The sequence below is a fragment of the Camelus dromedarius genome, chromosome 8, assembly GCF_036321535.1.
Source record: "Camelus dromedarius isolate mCamDro1 chromosome 8, mCamDro1.pat, whole genome shotgun sequence".
NCBI classification, from domain to species: Eukaryota; Metazoa; Chordata; class Mammalia; order Artiodactyla; family Camelidae; genus Camelus; species Camelus dromedarius.
The window spans coordinates 49,602,033-49,622,890 of record NC_087443.1 but is presented as its reverse complement, the minus strand read 5'-3'; the positions used below and the strand labels follow the sequence as shown (position 1 = coordinate 49,622,890).

Genomic DNA, 20,858 nt, shown 5'->3' with positions numbered 1-20,858 from the left:
ATGACTGATGAGAGTGATGGTGATATACCTTGAGACTCTTACTGAAAATAAATTGGAAATTAAAATAGAATATTTTTAAGATGTAGGGGAAAATAAAAGAAAATCCTACTTGATTAAAACATGCAGTGTTGTCGGGGGAGTGACCAAGATAGCAAGAGTAGGAGGACCCTGAGCTCACCTCCTCCATGGGCATACCAAAATTACAACTTTTTACAGAGAAACCTTTGATGAAAATGACTTGAAAACTAGCAGTAAATATTTTCCACAGTTAAAAATATATATATATATATATATATAAAAAAGAAACCACGAGACAGGTAGGAGGGCTGAAGATGCAGTGGGGTCAAGATCCACACCCCTGGGCAGATGACCCACAAAAGGAAGGATGATCACAATTACAGGGGTTCTCCCCAAGGAGCAAGGGGTGTGAGCCCCACTTCAGGCTTCCCCACACCAGGAAGATAAGTCTACAGAATATCCAGCTTTGGAGGCCAGCAGGGTTTGCACATGGGAGAACCAGAGGGCTCTAGGAAACGGAGACTCCACTCTTAAAGGGCACACGCAAAGTCTCACCAGCTCCGAGACCCAGTTCAGAAGCAGTAATTTGAAAAGAGGTTGGGTCAGATCCACTTGCTGATCTTGGAGAAGCAAAAAGCAACTGGAACTCCCCTCTGGGGACAAAGATGCTGGCAGCAATCATTTTTTTGGAGCTTGTTCTACCACAAGGTCACTGGTGCTTGCAAGTGCCATTTTGGAGTCCTCTCTTTAGTCTGTTAGCACTGGGGAGCTCACTCATCCACCAATGGGGGCTTGCATACACAATGATGAAAAGCTGAAGTTTCTCCTCTAATATAACATAAGGAACAAGATGAAGATGTCCCATATAGTACTGAAAGTCCTAGATACAGAAATCAAACAAGAAAAGGAACTAAACAGAATCCAAATAGGAAAGAAAGAAGTAAAACTTTCACTATTTGCAAATGACGTGATATATAAACATTCCTAAAGATGCCAAAAAAAATATTAGAACTAATAAATGAATTCAGTAAATTTGCAGAATACAAAATTAATGTATAGAAATATCTTGCTTTTATATACAATAATAATGAAATATCAGAAAGAGAAGTTAAGAAGACAATCCCATTTACAATTGCATCAAAAAGAATAAAATACCTAGGAATGAATCTAAACAAGGAGGTAAAAGACTTGTATTCAGAAAACTGTAAGATATTAATAAAAGAAATTAGAGATGACCCAAATAGAAAGATATACCATGCTCATGGATTGGAAGAATTAATGTTAAAATGACCATACTACCCAAGGCAATCTACAGATTCAATGCAATCCCTATCAAAATACCAATAACATTTTCCACAGAACTAGAACAAATATTTCTTAAATTTTTATGGGAACAGAAAAGATCCCCAATAACCAAAACAATCTTTAGAAGTATAACAAAGCTGGATGTATTATACCTCATGATTTCAAACTGTACTATAAAGCTACAGTAATCAAACAGTATGGTACTGACACAAAAACAAACACACAGATCAATAGGACAAAATAGAGAGCCCAGAAATTAACCCACACTTATATGGCCAATTGATCTACAAAAAAGAAGGTAAGAATGTAAAATGGGGGTAAAAATAGCCTGTTCAATGGGAGAACTGGACAGCTATATGCAAAAGAATCATACTGGACTACTTCTTATATGACATGCAAAGATAAATTTAAAACAAATTAAGGACTTAATGTGTAAGACCTGAAACCATGAAACTCCTAGAAGAAAACATAAACAATATACTCTTTGACATATTTCTTAGCAATATTTTTTTGGCTCTGTCTCCTCAGAGTGTAACCTGTAAAAATTGTATAAAAATTAAAAATTAAAAAAAGAAACAGGAGTTTTCAAGCTTCTAACCAGAGACAAAATAATAATAATGATAATAATAATAATAATTCACTATTAATAATAGTAGTAGTAGTTTACCATTGCTGACAACAAATTACCACAAGCTTAGTGGTTTAAAATAATATATATTTATTCTCTCACTGCTCCTGTGGGTCAGTAGTCCAGGCATGGCATAGCTAGTTCTCTGCTCAGGGTCTCTCCAGGCTGCAGTCCACATGTTGGACAGGACGCTTTCTCAACTGGAAACTTTACTAGGAAAGAATGGACTTCCAAGCTCATTCAAGTTTTAGGGAGAATTCGTTTTCTCATAAGTATAAGACTGAGAGTCCCAGTTATTTGCAGGTTATCAGCTGGAGGCCACCTACAGATCCTAGAACCCACACACAGTTACTTCCCGAGTGGGCCTTCTCAACATATCTGTCTACTTCACATACCCAACAAGGACAATCTCTTGCTTCAGTCTCCTGAGATGGATTCTTATATAATAGAATGTAATCAGGGAGTAACATTCTATCACCTTTGTTACCAACATAGTCTAACCAAGGGTATGACATCCCGTCACATTTGCCAGTTCTCTTGTCTAGAAGCAAGTCTCAGGTAACTCCCACATTCAAGGGGAGAGGATTACACAAATTTGTGGACATTAGGAGGTGAAAATTATTGGAGGGGTCTCCTTAGGGTCTGTGCACCACATTCCTCATTACAAAAACTTGCTCACTCAGAGAAAGGAAAGTGTATTTAATTTGGCAAACATTCCCGCATCAATCTAATTAGGTCTTGGTAAATTTCATGGGGTGCATCCTGTCCAAGGTAAAAATCCACATGATTGTAGTGTGGAATCAACTTGTAATAAATAAGCCTGGCAATTTTAGGGAGTAAATTCTCAACATCTTTGAGGTCAGCAACAGCATCCTGTCCACCACTCCACACTGCTGTTGGAACGTCCATCTTCGAAACATTGTATAGGGGAGGTGTAAGCTAAATAAAATGAAAGAGAGAGAGGGAAGTAGTTTGTACAGAAAACCACATTACAGAAATAATGTTAACTATCAGTTGTTAAGAAAGTTCTTCAAATGCTAGAAATGTGCAGTGAGGACACATTTAATGAACTATAAACATTAAAATGTTAAAAAGTACTTGAAAGCACATTTGTGCAATAATAATAATTGTGGATTAAAAAGACAACCATTGTACTCCCGATTTTCACTTTTGGGAAAACAGAAAAGGATCCTAGAGGAAGGGGGCTCTTATTTCTATGGGGGCCATCTTTCTAGTAGCACTTGGATTGGGAGTGCATCCTTTTCAAACAAAATATTGGGTAGAATAAATGTAAAGACCCCTTCTCATATGCAGAAATCTGGGCTCAGGAGAATTATTAACACTTGAGCAGACTTTTTAGGGAGGATTGAGACCAATGTACCAAAAAAGACATTTGAAAAATAATGCTGAAAAGGAGGCAGCCTGGTACAGAGAAATAGAGTGCCCGTGGTGATGCGAATCTCCTGGCAAGTTCCCCCTTCCTTCTCCTTTCTGGTAACACACGTTTCTTGTGCTGATTCAGCAAATCCCAATCCCCCAGCTCCTGAACTTTTTGCCAGAGCTATTGAGGAAATATTAGCTTTTTATTTGGGTTTGCAGTTTTAAAAAGCTACGTGAGCTAAGAGCATCTAGTCACCATCCTACTGCCTATCTTGGAAATAGCCTAAGAATGGAAACAGCATCTGCCAGCAGAATGGAGGAGAGAGAGAGAAGGAGCGCCTGATGGCAGTACATAAGTTCCTGGCTCTTGTGAGTTTACCACTGTAACATTTAGTTCAGTAAAACTAAACCATATACATATTTTTAAAATTTAAAATAAAGTTGGTTTCTTCTACTAGCTACTTGTCTACTAGTCTTGACTACTACAATACTCTATGGACTGACCTGTGTTCCTCCAAAATCCGTATGTTGAAACCCTTACCCTCAATGTGATTGTATTTGGAGACAAGGCTTTTAGGAGGTAATTAAGGTTAAATGAGGTCATTAGGTTTGGGTCCCAATTTATGTTTTTACTTTCTTAGTAATAAAGGGTTGGTGCTTATATTGATAATTATACCTGCTTAATTTATGGTGTTATTATTACTTATAGCTGTGACAAAGATTATTGATTTCTTAAATGTGTATATTATTCACCCTCTGTTTTTTTTTCCCCGAAGTTCCAAGCAAAAGATTGATAGTTGAACCTGAATCACCACATATTTTTATAGAATCTGCAAGCACAATGACAAAATTAATACCTGCGATTCAACTCTCACCCAAGGAGGTGTTTGAGTCTCACAGGGGAAGGTCATCATCTAAAAAGCTTTTCCCGAAGCAACTATATACTCTTGCGAGGACAAGGAATTGATTAATTACAACAGTAAACAGGACTTTGACACAGCATGGGAGTCCGTGTGTGTGGGCTCACATTTCCCCACACACACATGACTGTAGCAATTTAGGAGAAAAATTAGACTTTTCATGCTAGTTGAAGTTATACATTTTCACTATCGTAGTTATGGTGGCACTCAAACTCCTTTTTAAATAATTTCGAGTTTTCCACATCCCTGATTTGAAAAACCCATGTATCTTTGATAACTACATGTTTAATCTGAGCTTAGCCTATCAGCAAGAAGCTAAAGCCATCACTGGATTTCCTGACATACTGGAAAAAAGTAACAACAATGCCTATTCACTTTAATATAGAGGTTTTGCTCCAGGAGTTCTCATACACAATGTCAAGAAATAAACTGACATACCGTTGTCTGGCAGATAGCACTGCTTCTCCCTAACAGTGATATTCCTGTCTGGAATATCTTTAATAATTCATATATTATTTTTTTAAATGAGTAGTAAATGACATTCCTCCCCAAAAAACTTACTAGGATAGTGTTAGTTCATTTTATGAGGGATGGGTAAGAAGCCAGAGAATATGTTTTAGAAACAAAATTGTGCATCTTTAATTCTTTCTTTAAAACATGGTCTTAATTAAGTGCTAAGTGTTTCTATTTTTGAGAAGGATTAAGTGCAGTGGAAGAATGGACTTCAGATCCAGGAACCCCTAGGTCGTATTTTGGTTTTTCATTAGCTAAATAATTTTAACAATTTACCTAACCTCTCTGAGCCTCTGGAAAAATAGAGACAATAATATTTACCTTGCAAGGTCATTCTGAGTATCAAAAATAATGATGTGGCACATGGAAAGAACCCAATAAGTAGCATCAGATCTATACAAAATATCTGGCACAGTGAGTGGGGCCTCATAGGTGCTTAATGAGTAGGTGCTATTTTTTTTTTTTAGTTCATTTGCAGGATTGTTATTATTGTACCTGATGGAAGTGCATCATGTTCTGATCAGGGTTTCCCCAGTTGAAAGCTTGGAACAGACCAGAATTAACAGCCTATAGTAAAATGAAAATAATAAACACATCAAAATGATATAAAAAAACAATGTACATTTAAAGACAGTAAACAAAAAATATACAGAGGACTGACATTATGCCCTACCCTTTAGCACATGTGCTGAAGTCAATAAAGTTTAATAAGTCAAATAATTAAAATGATACAAATTGATACTGATTCATGGAACTGACTGACAATCTTTTATTCTCTTCTTTACTTTTCCAATTTTTTTAAAGGATGCTCAATTGAATGATTCTGGAATATCTTGACTTTAGGAATTTTTTTATATATATACTTTTAAATGGCCCCAGCTAGACGTCTCCACATTAAATAAATGACTGCTATTATTATTAAACAATTTTATACCTTATTATCCTTGTCAGATGGTCTAGGATATTATGACTATATTCCTTGTTCATAAACGCTTTTTTTTTGTTACTTTCAAAAGGAATGTTCACTTAAAGTACACCCTCAGGGCTTTCTGAGATGTAGTGTCTGTCTCTCTGTCTCCTGTCTGTAGGACCCAGCAGCTGCCATATTGTCAGTAGAGGTTTTAGACTTAAGATATTAGAATAGAAACATTCATACCTCTAAAGATTCCATTTTCTGTTATTTGCCACCTATGTTAGATTGAGGAGACAGATAATTTTTACATTTACTTTAAGAACTTCATTAAATTATTCTTAGACTACTCCAAGAGTTTTTTCCCTTAACTTGAATCTCAGATTCCCCCTCACCCCACATTCATTGATTTCATCATGGTGTTTAGTTTAAAATGGTTCCCATTGTGATTTATGTTGACAGAGGCAACTGAAGTCTGCTGCTGTTGAAATTCTGCAGGTCTTCAGCCATGAGAGGCAATACTAGTCAGGGACTTGGGTTCTAGCATCAAATGGGCCTGTTTTGAGGACAGGCTTAATGAATTATTAAATCTGTGATTCAGGGCAAGATATTTATCTTCTCTATACCTGTTATTTCATCTGTGAAATGGAAACAACAGTAGCATTCTTATCATAAGGGTGTGAAGACTAAACTGGATAATACATAAAAGGCTTATAGACTGAGGAATGGTCAAGAAATCGCTCTTTTTTACTAATATTATTGTCATCACCATCTATCATCATCATCCTTTCCCAAGCTGTCTACATAACTTATGACCAAATATTTTATCTCCTCCCCTACCTTATTTCTGCTCTGAAAAAATCTTCTGTCAAAGGAGAAGACTTCTCTTTAAGAAGTCAGATGTGTAAGGGATTGGCTATGACGTTTGTAGAATGGGGAATGTCACTGCCTTCATTGAAAGATTGTTATGAGAATTCAATGAGACTGAATGCAATCATATATTTGAACAAGAAGAATACATAGTAAATGCATCATAAATGTGAAACTGAAGTTGTATTACTTGGAAGGCCACTGCCTTCAGAGAGTCTCCCTGTCTCCTCACCAGGAGGAGGCCCTATGTCCAGAATATCTGTCTTCCTATTGGAAATTGGAGGCTTGTTTCTTGAAGGTGGAACTCTTCAAAGAATTTTAGGAATCCTCAGCTAGTATCTCAGACTATCTATAGCAGTGATTCTCAACTTTAAAGCATGGAACAAATTTATTAGGGTGTAGGAAAAAATGCAAATTCTTAGGAATCTTAGATTCCTATTAAATTTTTAAAAGTCTTTAAAAATTAAGATATTTAATTAAATATTAAGACATTGCAAAGACCTTCTCTCTCTTTTTCTCTCCCTACACACACACACAGAAACACACACACACACACACACACACTCATACATACTTGGCTCAGAAAGCTATACCAACTGAATCTGATTTATCTCTGAGCTTATCAAATATTGAGTAACATAGTAATATGAAAAACTTATACTTAGAGTACAAGCAGAAATCCTTAATCTTTTTAAATTCCTCTCAAACATTTAATTTTCTCTGAATAAAGCATCATTTCCATGCTCTGAAATGGCCCATACCCCTGTTGGAGGATGAACAGATCTTTTTGGAGTAACATATATCATGTTCTATAAAGTTCTATCAGAGTTAATGATTTCCCCAAAAAGAAGATGCAGCCTTTCCCTAGAAAAGGCAGTATGGAGTAAAGTAAGGGTCAGATTTCAGTCAGAATATCTGGGAAACCAAACACCAGACACTGAGGACACGGAGAATGACCGAGAGTAAAGGCCATCAGCATGTGTTGATGCTGATTCCGAAAACGTGGACCTGAGAGCGGCAGAAGCTGCAGAAGCCCGCAGCGAGCTCGCTGGGCGTGCCCCTCGGGGCTCTCACAGAGACACGCGTGTGTCAGGTCAGCAGTAGGGAGCACGTACCTGGGCCCAGTGCAGCATGTTCTGAACAGATGTCCCTGCAGGGCTCTGTGATAAATAAACATCCAAGCGACTCTGCAAAGTAAAAAGGTCATTTCTTACCTGGAGGCTAGTCCTCTAATCACACAACGAGTAAATCTGAGTATTTTCTCTCTTTCTCTTTGACGGAATCAACACGCACCATACCCTCTGAAGACACAGCGACGAAAGAAGCCCAGTTTAAGAGCTTTGCCCTCCCTCACCTCTATTCTGTCCTGGGCAGTTTCTTCATAAAGCCCGCAGGGGGTATCCTGCTTATCAAAGACAGAAGGTAATGCACCTTTTCTTTCCAGCCTCACCTCAGACAGGTTCCAGGATACATGCAGTCAAGAGAGAAGAGCCCCGGGAGCCTGTCCTTCATTTAAGGACTGTGCGAAGTCCTAAGGGGCATTCCGAGAAAGTTGTTCATCAGAAAACACTGAGATCAGACCTAAATATTCCCTTTCGCTTTCTGGTTTGTTTTTAATGTGGTAAGTATTCTACAGGGCTCTTTGAAAGTTTGTGGGACATAATCCATCCAGTATATAAAGCTCTATTAACATTTAGATTTCTTTTGGATCAAAAAAAAAATCTTGGTTTTAAAAAAATGTTAATAGCATTTTATTTTCTTTAGTATACAAAAGAATAATTTTCCATTAGTATGAGTATCAGAAGCATCTTGGAGCTTTAAAAAAGTACAGCTGCTTATGAGTTACCCGAATCTATGCAGTAATATCAAAATCTCTAGGGTCGAATTCTGGACACGTATATTTTTTCAAAGTTCCACAAATGCTACGTATGTATCCCTGGTTATACTCCACTAAAATATATATCCTTGTAGGCACTGTAATATTCCGTAATCCAGTCCCCAGCAGTGAGGAAAAAAGGCAGCCTGACTGTACAGATGTACAATGAAGGCCTCTAGTGAATGTTCTAGGGTCTCATTTTGTAAAGTCTTCCTTTGACAAACTCTTAGACCATGTTGAGAGGGCGTTTTTGAAATTGTCTCTGTTGAGTTTGCTTAAAGGTCTTTTTACTTAGCTCTGCTTACATGATTTGCTTCCATTTAAGTGATAGGCAAGCTGGGTTTCCCTGGTAAATTGAGAAATTAAGAAAATAATGTGAAAAGGCAGTGGCTAAGGCATGTTTGCATAAACAGGCTTTTTATAATTGTTGCTTGAAATCAAACCAAGTGTTAATGAGCACTGTTCACAGAGAGAGATGAGGCTTTGGGCAGAAGTCTGTGAGACAGATGGACACTGTATTCAGCTTTTTCCCACTTCTGGTTTCAAGCCTGTCACCACTCTAGCTGGGACAGTAGCTTCCTCTCTTTCTCCCTCCCACTCTTTGGGTCAGCTAGTGGTTACTAAGAAAGGGAAGGGTCTCAGATAAGTTGGAAAGAACTCAATAAGAACCCCAACACTTATCTCTCTCAGTGTCCCTTGAACAGTGAGTCTGTAGCTACCATTGAAGAGTTATTCCCTTATCCCTTTGGTTAAAGAAGCAAGTGGTTCACAAAATGACTATTTCCAAATCACCTGTGAAAGTAGGAAATTGGTTAAAAAATAGATGTCTGGGCTCACTTCCTGAAATTCTACTTTGTGGGGTCTGAGGTAGGGCTCAGACACAGCAAGATAAGTTTCAAAAGCTCAGCCCTAATCTAAGTGAAGGGCTTTTCAGTGGCGGCATTTTGGTCGACAAAAAGAGTTGGTGAGAATTTTCAGCAGCAAAACCTTCTTTTCAAATCCTCCTAGTAAAGTATGTGGACACTCAGCTTTGGCTGGAAGTCAGGAACGTACTAGTCACATTCCAGAAGGCAAAAAGGAGCCTCTGAAATGTGGTTCCCGGGCAATTCAGAATGAACTCTCCTTACCCCTGTGCAACAAAACAGCTGCTTCCCTGGATCAGACTCAGTAGTAACGTGACTAAGTACACATACCATGTTTAAGTTCTTTGGATCAAATCCACTCAAAGTAAATAAGAAGTTGCTGCAAATACGATGAAATATCCTCCTGTTGCACACCTTGGTGGCAATGAATTGCCCGAAAAGTGTGTGAGGAGAGAACATCTTGTCACCAAATAATACCTGCAAGATCAATTTAAGACACCATCAACTTTCATGGTTGTGACTGCCAAGTGGAGAACGAGTGGTAACTCAGACAAGGAATGAACACAGATGATACCTTCTCAGTACTAGCCTTCAGTGAAACCAAGAGGCCTATTAAATTTTGTCTTTCTCCCAGCCCACCTTTGATGCCTATTCCCAGGATCCTTTACTTGGAGTGTTTTTTGGAATGTCCTCTGAGAAACTAGTCCCCACAGGAAATTGGTAAGGCTTTGGAGTCAGCGGTACATTGGTTTGATTCTGGACTCTGTCTCTCATACTTCAGGAAAGTCTTTGATTTCTATTATCCTGAATTTTCTCAACTATAAAATAGAAAATTACCATGCACTAAGTAGGATTGTTGTGAAGATAATAGATCACATTTAAAAGGCACTTAGTACACAGGGGAGTGGCCAAGGTGGTGGAGTAGAAGGAAAGAGCAACTATTGATGAGAAAAACTGGAAGACCAGCAGCAAAGCTCTGCAGCTAAAAATATAAAGAAGGAACCACAATGAAACAGGTAGGAGGGCAGAGACACAACAGAGTCAAGACCCATACCCCTGGATGGGTGACCCATAAATGGGAGGATAATTACAATTGCAGAAATTCTCCCCAAGAAATGAGTGCACTGATCCCCACATTGGGCTCCCCAGCCCGGGGATCCTGCACCAGGAAGATGAGTTCTCAGAACATTTGGCTTTGAAGGCCAATGGGGCTTAATTTTCAGAGAGACAGAGAGCTGTGGGAAATAGAGACCCCACTCTTAAAGGGCACATACAAAATCTCACACATTCCAGGACCTGAGGTGGAAGCAGTAGTTTGAAAGGATCCTGGGTCAGAGTCACCTGATGATCTTGGAGAGCCTTCAGAAGAAGCAGTAGGCAACTTGAGCTAACCCTGGGGACACAGACACTGGCAGCTGCCGTTTCTCGGAGCTCATTGTATCAAGTGGACACTGGTGTTGGCAAGTGCCATCTGAGAATCCTCCCTTAAGCTTATTAGCACAAGGACACAGCCCTTCCCACCAGCAAGCCTACTGCCTAAGATCCCCTGAGCCCACGGCTGCCCTGGGACCCAACCCAGTCCACCAGAGGGCCCAGGCCCTGGCCCTGCATACCAGTGTGCCAGCACTAGCTCTTAGACCCCCAGGACCCTACATCCAGAGATGCTGGGACTTGTCTCCATCCTCCAGTGGGCAGAAACATCAACTCTAGGACCCCCCAGAGACCTGCAGCCAGAGACCCTGAGGCCTGGTCCCACACATCAGCAGGCAGATGGCTGCAGGACCACCACAGTCCTGTAGCTTCCTGAACCAGGACCCAGTCCACCCACCAGCAGGCTGGCAGGCCGTCACCAGCCCCGGGACCCTGTGTCCCAGCCCTGTCCAATGGCAGGTCAGTACCAGCTCCAGGATGCCTTGGATCCCTCAGCCAGCTGCCACAATATCCAGTCCACTCATTAGCAGGTCAATACCAGCTTTGCAATATCTCAGACCACAGAGCCAGCTACAAATTTTATTTACAAACCAGAAATAGACTCAGAGACATAGAAAACAAAACTTTGGTTACCAAGGGGGAAAGGTGGGGAGAGATAAATTAGGAGTTTGGGATTAACAGACACACACTACTATATATAAAATAGATAAACAAGAACCTCCTGTATTGCACAGTGAACTATATTCAATCTCTTGTAATAAGCTATATGGAAAAGAATCTGAAAATATATGCATGTACATATATATATATGTGTATATGCATATGTATATGTATAACTGAATCAATTTGCAGTAACCTGAAACTAACATTATAAATCAACTATACTTCAATAAAATTTTTTTTAAAATAAACTGATACATTAACTTCAATTGAATAAAATTGTTTTATACATTTACTTGCCCCCAACACATTATGTTGTTGGTATCACAATTTACATATTTTATATTGCATATGCATTTACAAACTATGGTAGCAATGATTATTTTTAACACTTTTACTTACAAGCTAGCTTTCAAAGTGATTTGCACACAACCATTGCTGTATTAGAGTATTTTGATTTTGACTATGTATTTACCTTTACCAGTTAATTTTATGTTTTCATGTTAATAATTGACATACTTTTATTTCAGCTTGAAAAACTCCCTTACCATTTCTGTATAGAATCCTTATAGAATAATTATTTTGAAGTTTAGGTTATTTTATACATACACACACACATATATATATGAATAACTTTCTAATGGTATTATCACCATTAGAAAGAATTCCTAAGTTCAGCCATTTGTATAATATGCTTGACTAATGATCTCAAATATCTGTAGTTTCCAATGAGAGAATGCATGTAAAATGCATAGTATAGTACTTTGTACCAGAAACCAAATTAGGATTAAGACAGATAAAAGGGAAAGCTTCTCTCCTTCATTTCTGAAGGACAGTTTTGCTGGATAAAGTATTTTTGATTGGCAGTGTTTTTCTTTGAGCACTTTAAATATATCATCCCATTCTCTCCTGGTCTGCAACATCTCTGCAGTGAAAACTGCTGATAGACCTATTGGGGTTTCCTTGTTTGTGATGAGTCTTTTCAGTGTTACCAAAGATTTAAACTTGGGGAAAAGTTGTCACATACCTTGACTACTTTTCTGGAAAGAGATGATAATTTTCTCATAGGACTTTGGGTGTATTTCACTGTGGTGACTGGAGCCAAAGCAAAAAATATCTTAATCCTTTTAGCCAGTTCTGGATTAGTAGAGAATGCTATGAATGCTGAAAGAGAAGAAGATACTAGTTCATAGATTTAAAATAATTCTTAATTCCTCTTAAATTATAGTGGAAGTAGTTATATTAAAAACAAAATAAAACAAATTCAGAGTAAGTACCATTTTTAGGGAAGTATTTTTAAATTGTCAAAGGTGGAATTGGCTAATTCAAAATAAAGTGAGTTTCCTGACCCTGAAGAGTATAAATCTACTTATAGAGAATGTTGCAGAAAGGGTTCAAATGTCCTCTGTGGGGCATGTCTAGGTAAACTCCAATGGTCATTCTAGCTTGATCATAGTCTTCAGTATCAAACAAAACTGGGTTATAATCTTATTCCCCATTTGCTAGCTGTGTGAAAACTTAGGCAACTTACCTCCCCTATATGAGTCTCAGTTTTCTCTTTCTGTAAGCATGGAAAATAGAATCCTTATGGAATAATTCTTTTGAAGGTTAGATTCCATATGTGTATGCATGTATGGCTTTCTAATGGCATTATCACCATTAGAAAGGATTCCTAAGTTCAGCCATCTGTATAATATGGATGATAATGTTCTCAAACGTTTGTGGTTTCCAATGAGAGAATGCGTGTAAGATGCATAGTATAGTACAGGCATATAGAGACTTACTTTATACCAGAAACCAAATTAGGGTTAAGACAGAAAAAATATTGGTATAAATGCTGTTGGTATTGTCAAGTCTCTAGCTGAAGGGGGAGCAGTGAAGAGAGTGAAGTGCCTTATGGCACTGCCAACGTGGCCCCGTCCACTTCGACTACTCTAGCACCCACTGGGATCTAGAAGTCATACCGACTGTGCACATAATCACTGAGATTTGTAATTCTCTGCTTTCTTTTCAAGGTCCCTCACTAGTTTGTGAGCTCTTTAAGGGAAAGATGTGTACTACATTTATCTCTCTCTCCCCAGCATTTAACCCAGTGTCTGGCAAATGCTTGTTGGGTACACAAATGAATAAATAAGTAGTCTCTTTTTCAGGCTTATCCATCAATCTCCAAATTTAGTCTGGGGCGGAGGGAATTCCTAAGTTACCGTCACTTTATTTACTCTTTAGAAGCCAGTCAGACAAAATGGTTTCCCAACTCAAAGCCCCAAGCTAGAGACTACACAAAGGGAAGAAATCCTGTCCCCTTTCATAAATATGAAGATCCCTTGACACTCAGATTACACTTGCTCCAAACACACCAATGGTGGTGCCTTGGGAGTGGCCCACATAGTAGAGTTGCTCCTGTCCAGTTTTCTCTACGATAAAATTGATTGTGGCTGGAAGGTCATATTTAGCCATCTCATCCAAACTGCCAAAGAAAAAGAACAACAATGTTGGGGAAAAAAAATCTCATTGGTAGGTCTGCAATATTTAAACATATTCATTATAGACATAGATACTTAGCTTTTCTTAACTATAAGACTAGATCAATACATGATATTATGCACCTGTGCAACTTTTGAGGATGTCACCTTGTTTGCAAGAGTAACATGGTTAAGAAACTGAAATCAGAAAATGACTTGCAAAAGCCTGCAGAGGCTTTCCACTTAATTCTATAGCAGATATATCAAACTCCCTTGAAAAGAAAAATCACCAGGAATGCTTATTTAAAAACCAGAAAAAGAGCAAGGAGATTTGCAGACCTCAGCCTGGATAGACTGAATCAGAATTTCCAGGGAAGAGGCCTAGTAATCTGCATATTTATCAAAGACCTCAGGTGCTTCTTTCCTTTGTGTGGTTGGGAAAATGTAGGGAATCATTACGTTATTTTCAGTGGTGCCATGACACAACTGCACTGGGGTGTGGAATTAGAAAATGCCAAATGTCCAGGAATAAAGCAGGAATGAGGCCAAGGGACAAGAAGCTTTAGTGATCTTCAAGACATGATTCTTAGCACTGCCACAAGTGCAGGATTTGCTTCTGTGACCCAGGTGGCCTAACTTCTAAGGCAGACAGCGCCCCCCAGTGGCTGCTGCTGACAACTCGGCTCCAGGGATGGATTTCAGCACCATCAGCCTATTGAGGGCAACGTTTCTTCACTACTCAGTGAATAAACATTTGAGCACCCTCTGTGCTAGGGTGTGGCTCATCTTGGTTTATCATGAATTTCTGGTTCTCAGGATTTTCAAACAGAACCTTGTTTTTGGTCCCTTTTCTTTTCTTTCTTTTTAAATTTTTTAAAATTACTTTTTGAGTTTTGTTTTGTTTTGTTTTGATGTTGTGTTGGGGGGTAGTAATTAGGTTTATTTATTTATTTTAATGGAGGCACTGGGGATTGAACCCAGGAGCTATACCCTCCCTCTTTGGTCCCTTTTCTTGATCAATTTCTTTTTTCCTCTTATTAAGGGTACCATGTAAATTTCCTTTAGGGTCCACATGTGATAGTCCTGGAATTAACCTTGCTAAAGCTGACTTTCGCATTTTGATTTTTTTCTTGCGTATGTACTTTATATACACACATACCAAGTGGAGTGCTTAAAACAAATATCAGTGCAATAATACGGCTTTTTTTGGAGATTGTAAAGAATACCTGGGCAGAGGAAGAAATGTTTATTTCCTTCTTGTGGATTCCATGGTGTGCATTTGGACAGAAAGGGAAAATTCAAAGGGTGTTTATCCATATAAAGCAAAGTATACACTTTTTTCATTAGTAGTATTCTCCTTACCTGAAGGCCCAGTATTCTGGTGATTTGGGTGAAAATTGCAAGTGTTTTCTGGACCAGGTATTTCCCCGGCTGTTCCCCATCCATACATCATACCCAACATCTGCCAGAAGGAAAGCCAAGCTGTTGTTGGGCAGGTTGCAAATCCAATTCCCGGCAGATGCAACTAAACCATGCTGCAAATACACGACAGGCTTTGGAGCTGCAAAACACGGGCCACAAGACACCTGTACTTCCTCGGTGTCTACAAGAAAATTTTCTTTCCTAACTCCCTGTGGTATAGATGAAAGATTAAGAAGTGAAATTTGGCACCAGGTGAGACTAGGTTCTAGGGTTTTGAACTACTTCTGAACCTGGGTAAGTTGTATCTTCTCTATGTCTTACTTTCTTCTTTGCAAAATTGGGATTATGTACAATGTGTTGTGTTGTTATATAGCTGTTGGAGTCAGATTGCTCTGATTCAAAATCTCTTTTACTATCCACTAATCTCTTTATGCCTTAGTTAACTTATTTTTTAATGGGGAATAATAAGTGTTATCTTATAGTGTAGTTATAATAATTAAATTAGAATTAAAATACATAAAATTCTATCCAGCACAATAAATATCTGCTCTATAATTATTCATATTACCATTTTATTTCTCAAAAAGCATCTGATTACAAAACTATTTTTTTCACAACAATAATAAAGACAATAAAATGCCATTTGTTGAATGCTTACTGAATGCCGGACACTCTGCTAGCTAATTTGCATTGTCAGAAAGCAAAATGCAAGGTTTTAAGTGAAATTTACACAAAGTAAAATTGTTGATTTGATATAAAAATCTTATTTGCAATGTGGAATTGGAACAATTTGATCAAGAAAGGGAAAAGAAAAAGAAGGAAAGGGGGAAGTGGTGTTGAAAACACAGAGAAGAGAAAGAAGAGTGACTAGGAAGATAAAGTGCTGGAGAAAAGGAAAGACTAAATAAACAGTGTATGTGAAAATGCTTTAAAAACTCCAAAGGGGCTGTATGAGTGAAATGGAGTGGCAGAGGGGGTGGTGGGGATTTTCCTCCACTGATGGAAAAGACTAGACTCTATTTCAGGATAAAAGCTGCCCTGCTGCTATCAGCACATCTAGGAATCTCTCCTTAGGCATTATTCTTCTGATAATTAAATAAATCGTACCTGTTCTGGGACATTTCCTTCCATATGGAATCCTGTAAATTCCGAGGACATAGCCATCTTTTGTCACAACGTCATATTGTTCATAAGGGTAACCCCAGTAGGAAATAATCTGGCTCTGAAAAGAGGAAAGGAAAATATAAACCTTCTTGACGTAATCCCTTGATTTTTCTACCCACGTTCCAATGTAGTACTTTAAGTCAGTCACAGCCTACTCTTTATCTATGTATTGGGACGGAACAGAGCAGGGAAATCAGGATAGCTTGAGGAGGATTTTAAAAGGAGGATGTATGCAAAGGCATGGGTAAGGCAAGGTGGCTGACTGTACACCCTGGTTTCCCTGGCCTGGTGTTATTAATGCACTCGAGTTCACTCTGAAAACGTGTGATGAAAAAGTATCTGGTTGTTTAATGAGGGAAACGGCATGGGATTGTGCAGAACCCTGTGGCTAGTACTAAGTGAGCTGTTACCAACCTTGGAGCTGAAGGGAGAAGGGAGACAGTGGTTACAAGACCCTGTATGAGAAGGTCAAGAAGAGAGGCCCACACGGAGAGGAGCTGAGACCTTCAGCATAGGGAGACGGCCTGTGATGACCTTATGGAGGGAGCCAGGGCAATAAGTCATCTGATCTCACTCTTCTCCCACCTTCTGATCTGTTCTAGGTTTCCATTAGCTGAACTGAACTGAAAACCAAAGATCAAGGGGGTTTGTTGACCTAGTTCTTACAGGTCAGCCTCTTGGGCAGAAATAAAGATGTAAAGAATAGAGAGTGGATGTAGAGGGGCAAAAACAGAAGATGCCGCATCTACAGATACACAAGGAAGAGGGGAACTACTGCTTATTGGTCATCTTCTGCATAGGGGCTGGTTAGTATCTTTCGTTTTGGTAATCTTTACAACAGGTCTTTGAGACAGAATTATATGCATTTACAGTTGAGAAAACTGAATGTCAGGAAGATTAATAATGGGGCCAAGATTGCACACTAGGAAAAGATAAAGACAAAATGTAAGTCAAAGTAAGTTTAGCTCCAAAGCATATGCGCTTATGACAGGATTATGCATCTCCCCGGGGCAGGCATGTAAGAGGAGTGTATATATTACCAGGCTGAATAAGTCAGAGATTTTGAGAGCCCAGACTCTAGAGACAAGCTGCGTGGCACTGAATTCCAGCTCTTCCTCTTAATGGCTATGTAGCTTTGGGCAAGTTACTTAACTCGTTTTTGCTTTATTTCACTTAACTGTAAAATAAAGATAATAATGGCATCTCTTCACAGATTTGTTGTGAGAATTACACACACAGTAAGTGCTCTCTATAATGGCTTATTATTCTTTTTATCATTAGAAAATAATTAAGAGCCCCAAACCACCCAGACCAGGGAGGAAGAAAATGCCTGTGAACGTGGGAGGAAGAGGAAAATGTGGATTTGAGGAAGTGTTTTCATGGACTGTGCGTTCAGCAGTGTAGGGGGAGGTTAGGGGTACCCGCTGGATACTTGGGAGAGAGAAACAAGAAGAGACACTAATTTAAAAATGTTGACAGTTCCATTCTTAAAGTTCTAATACAAACTTGAGTATGGGTGAGGACATCAGTGGTGTACAATGTATACAGGAATGAAGGAACTGAATACAGGAATCCATTGGAATGAAGCATACAGTTAACATTTGTCAATTGTTTGTTTGTTTGTTTTTCTTTTTCTTTTTTTCCCCTGGATCATTCCATTCCACTCTATTCCAGTCCACTTCTGGTATGAATTCCTGCATGTTAAGATCTGGTTATAAGCAAACAAAACCAAATCTGGCTTACTAAACTGAAAAAATGCATGAAGATAGTTCACAAATCAAAGAATCTGCTCTAAAAAAAGCCTCAGGAAGAAGTCAAGGAGACTAGAGAGATCATCAGTAGGAACTCACGAACCTCCTCCTCGGGAAACCACCATGAGGCAGTCGCTCAAACTACCAGGGGATGGAGTACTACTGCCCACTTTGGGTCGGGTCTTTCAACGCCTAGACTAGTTAGCTATGCCAAAGAATGAGGGAAGAAACATAGATTTAGTCAATCTAGAATTTTTGAAAACTAGACAAGCACACCAATTATACCCAAAATGACAGTAACTTTATAATTCTTTATCTTAATTTTTTCCCTTAATGAGTGACTTACAATATTCATATTAGCTTCAGGATTTGTGGTGCGTCCTTTCCTATAATAACCATATACAGGTCCAAGAAGAAGCATCCAGCATGTTGCTGCTAAAAGCTGCCACATTTGGAATGAGCCTGGGAAAAGAAATATTAGTATATTTGTCATCAAAGAGAATTCCAAAAGTGAAATTTGGTGTAATCTTTTTATAACACTACTGTGGGAGGGAGTAGAAAAAATGCTTCTAGGTTGTGTCTTAACGAGTAATGTACTTAATTATTCAAGACTCATCCCATGAAAAATCTGAAATGTTCATTTTTTAGTAAGAAAAGAAAGAAGAAAGGAAGGAAAGAAGAAAGGAAGAAACCAATGTCAATTAAATCTCCAAATAATCTAACAAAAGAAGGGAATGCATAATGCACGTAAGAAGAAGTATAGTGGCCAGTATATTAATCAAAGCACATTTCATATCTCGAGTTATCAGATAAATGAGTACTTTTCTTCTGATGGGGGGAGTGAGCATTGGCACAACCTTTATGGAAAGAAATTTATTAACATGTCTTGTAAATTTAAAAATATTTATATCCTACAATCAATAGAATTCTATTTCCAAGAGTCTATCCAAAAGAAAAATAATATATATGCAAGTATTATGTATAAAATCATCCCTTATTATATATCTTAATATAATGAAATTTGCCAAAATAAAAGATTGATAAAATAAGTTAAGGGGGAGGAAGAATGGAATTTTTCAGTTTACCAGGCATTATGTTTTTGTGCAGTATGTGAAATTCCCATTAAATGATATTAAGGGCGAAACAATGTAACTGGTGCATGTATTTTGAGCTTAGTGATAAAACAAATTATAAAGAGAAAAAAAGGACTAAGCATCAAATTTTAATTATGGTTATATCTAGATGGTGAGTATTTGCATGATTATTTTCTCATTTTAAAGGATTTTTCATACTTTCTAAATTTTCTATATTCGGTATTACTTTATCATAAAAAAAGAAGTTATTTTTCAAATAGAAAATTGTGAAAATTATGGGAGGAAAATATGATGTATATTCCTCATTTGGCTTTGAAACTACTTAAGTTTAAAAACAAACAACAGGGGCAAAAGTAACAGAGGGAGACATTTTGCAATGGATCTCTAATTAACTACTATATAAAATGAAGATCTTCAAGTTATTTTAGAAAATATACTAACTGCTAATTTCCTCTAGAAAAAGATAAAGACAAAATTTAAGCCAAAGTAAGTTTAGCTCCATAGCAAATGCCCTTATGACAGGATTTGCATTTGCCCTGGCCAGGCACACAAGAGGTGTGGATACAGCCCTCCCTTGGTATCTGGGCGGGATTGGTTCCAGAACTTCCCTCCTTACTTCCATCCACACCCCCACGGAAACCAAAATCCACAAATGCTTAAGCCCCTTATATGAAGTGGCACAGTATTTGTATATAACTTATTGCACATCCTCCTGAATATTTTAAATTATCTCTAGATTACTTATAATATGTAAGTATTATAATGCAATGTAAATGCTATATAAATAGTTGTAAATACTATGTCAATAATGGCCAACACACTGGCAAATTCAAGTTTTGCCTCTTGGAACTTTCTGGAATTTGGGGGGAATATTTTCTACATGGAACGCACAGATATGGAGGGCCGAATGTATATTATGAGGCTCTGTAAAACAGAGTAGACACTTCTCTCTCTCTGTGTGTTTTTAACACCACTTCCGTTTTTTCCTTGTCTCTTGCTTAGTCAAATTGTTTCAATTTTACATTGCGAATAGAATATGACTTTTATATCAAATTAACATATTAGAGAGATGACAAATCTTACTCTGTAGGAAATGGAAGTGTTTTTCAGACTATGCCTTCACTATTCTGTTATAGAAATTTCCATGAATTCTTCTCTTGGATCTGTCAAAGTCATAATCTCTGTTGACTACATGTATTAAAATAATTAATATATGCAATAATTAATATGATTGATAGTATATGAATTATGTAATACACATATAACTTTATATTAATACAATATATATACATATATATAACGAATGTGATTAATAGAGCTAAATTCTGGTGAATCTCTGTGGTAGTTGTAATAATAGCACCACCAACAGTGATAATTATTGTTACTAATCTGTTTTGTGCACTTATTATGTGCCAGGTTATGTGCCAGACATAATTATCTCATTTTTTTTCTCAAAATAACCCCAAGGGATAAGAAATTATTCCCATTTTATTTCAAATGAAACTGGGTCTTAAGGGCAAGTCATTTCCCTGAGGTCAAACACGTAGTGATGGAATTGGAATCTGACCTCAGGTTGCCTGACTCTAAAGGA

The 20,858-nt window shown here is 38.0% G+C and overlaps 1 protein-coding gene across 2 annotated transcripts; it reads right to left on the bottom strand.

The window, feature by feature from the left end:
• Positions 1-2,650: 2,650 nt before the first annotated feature.
• LOC105102853 (lipase member K) lies at positions 2,651-18,624 on the bottom strand. 2 transcript variants are annotated; one of them, XM_031461339.2, is made up of 9 exons: positions 18,520-18,624; positions 16,366-16,480; positions 15,199-15,397; positions 13,732-13,841; positions 12,402-12,538; positions 9,614-9,760; positions 7,660-7,731; positions 5,260-5,331; positions 2,651-2,890 (listed from the first exon to the last, which is right to left on the bottom strand). In XM_031461339.2, exons 1-9 carry the CDS (start codon positions 18,622-18,624, stop codon positions 2,651-2,653), a joined length of 1,197 nt encoding a protein of 398 aa, XP_031317199.2. The 2 variants fall into 2 exon arrangements, with proteins under 2 accessions (XP_031317199.2, XP_064344685.1); XM_064488615.1 differs by having other exon boundaries at positions 15,199-15,298.
• Between the last annotated feature and the right edge of the window lie 2,234 nt (positions 18,625-20,858).

Bases quoted from the DNA above. Each gene is read 5' to 3' on its own strand.
- LOC105102853 (XM_031461339.2), bottom strand. From the start codon at position 18,624: ATGTGGCAGCTTTTAGCAGCAACATGCTGGATGCTTCTTCTTGGACCT. The intron at 9,761-12,401 runs GTATGTGACAAC...TTGATCTTGCAG, and splicing joins TTTCCAGAAAAGTAGTCAAG to GTATTATTTGGTGACAAGAT. The intron at 2,891-5,259 runs GTACAATAATAA...CATTTTATTTAG, and splicing joins ACATGATGCACTTCCATCAG to CTTACACCTCCCCTATACAA.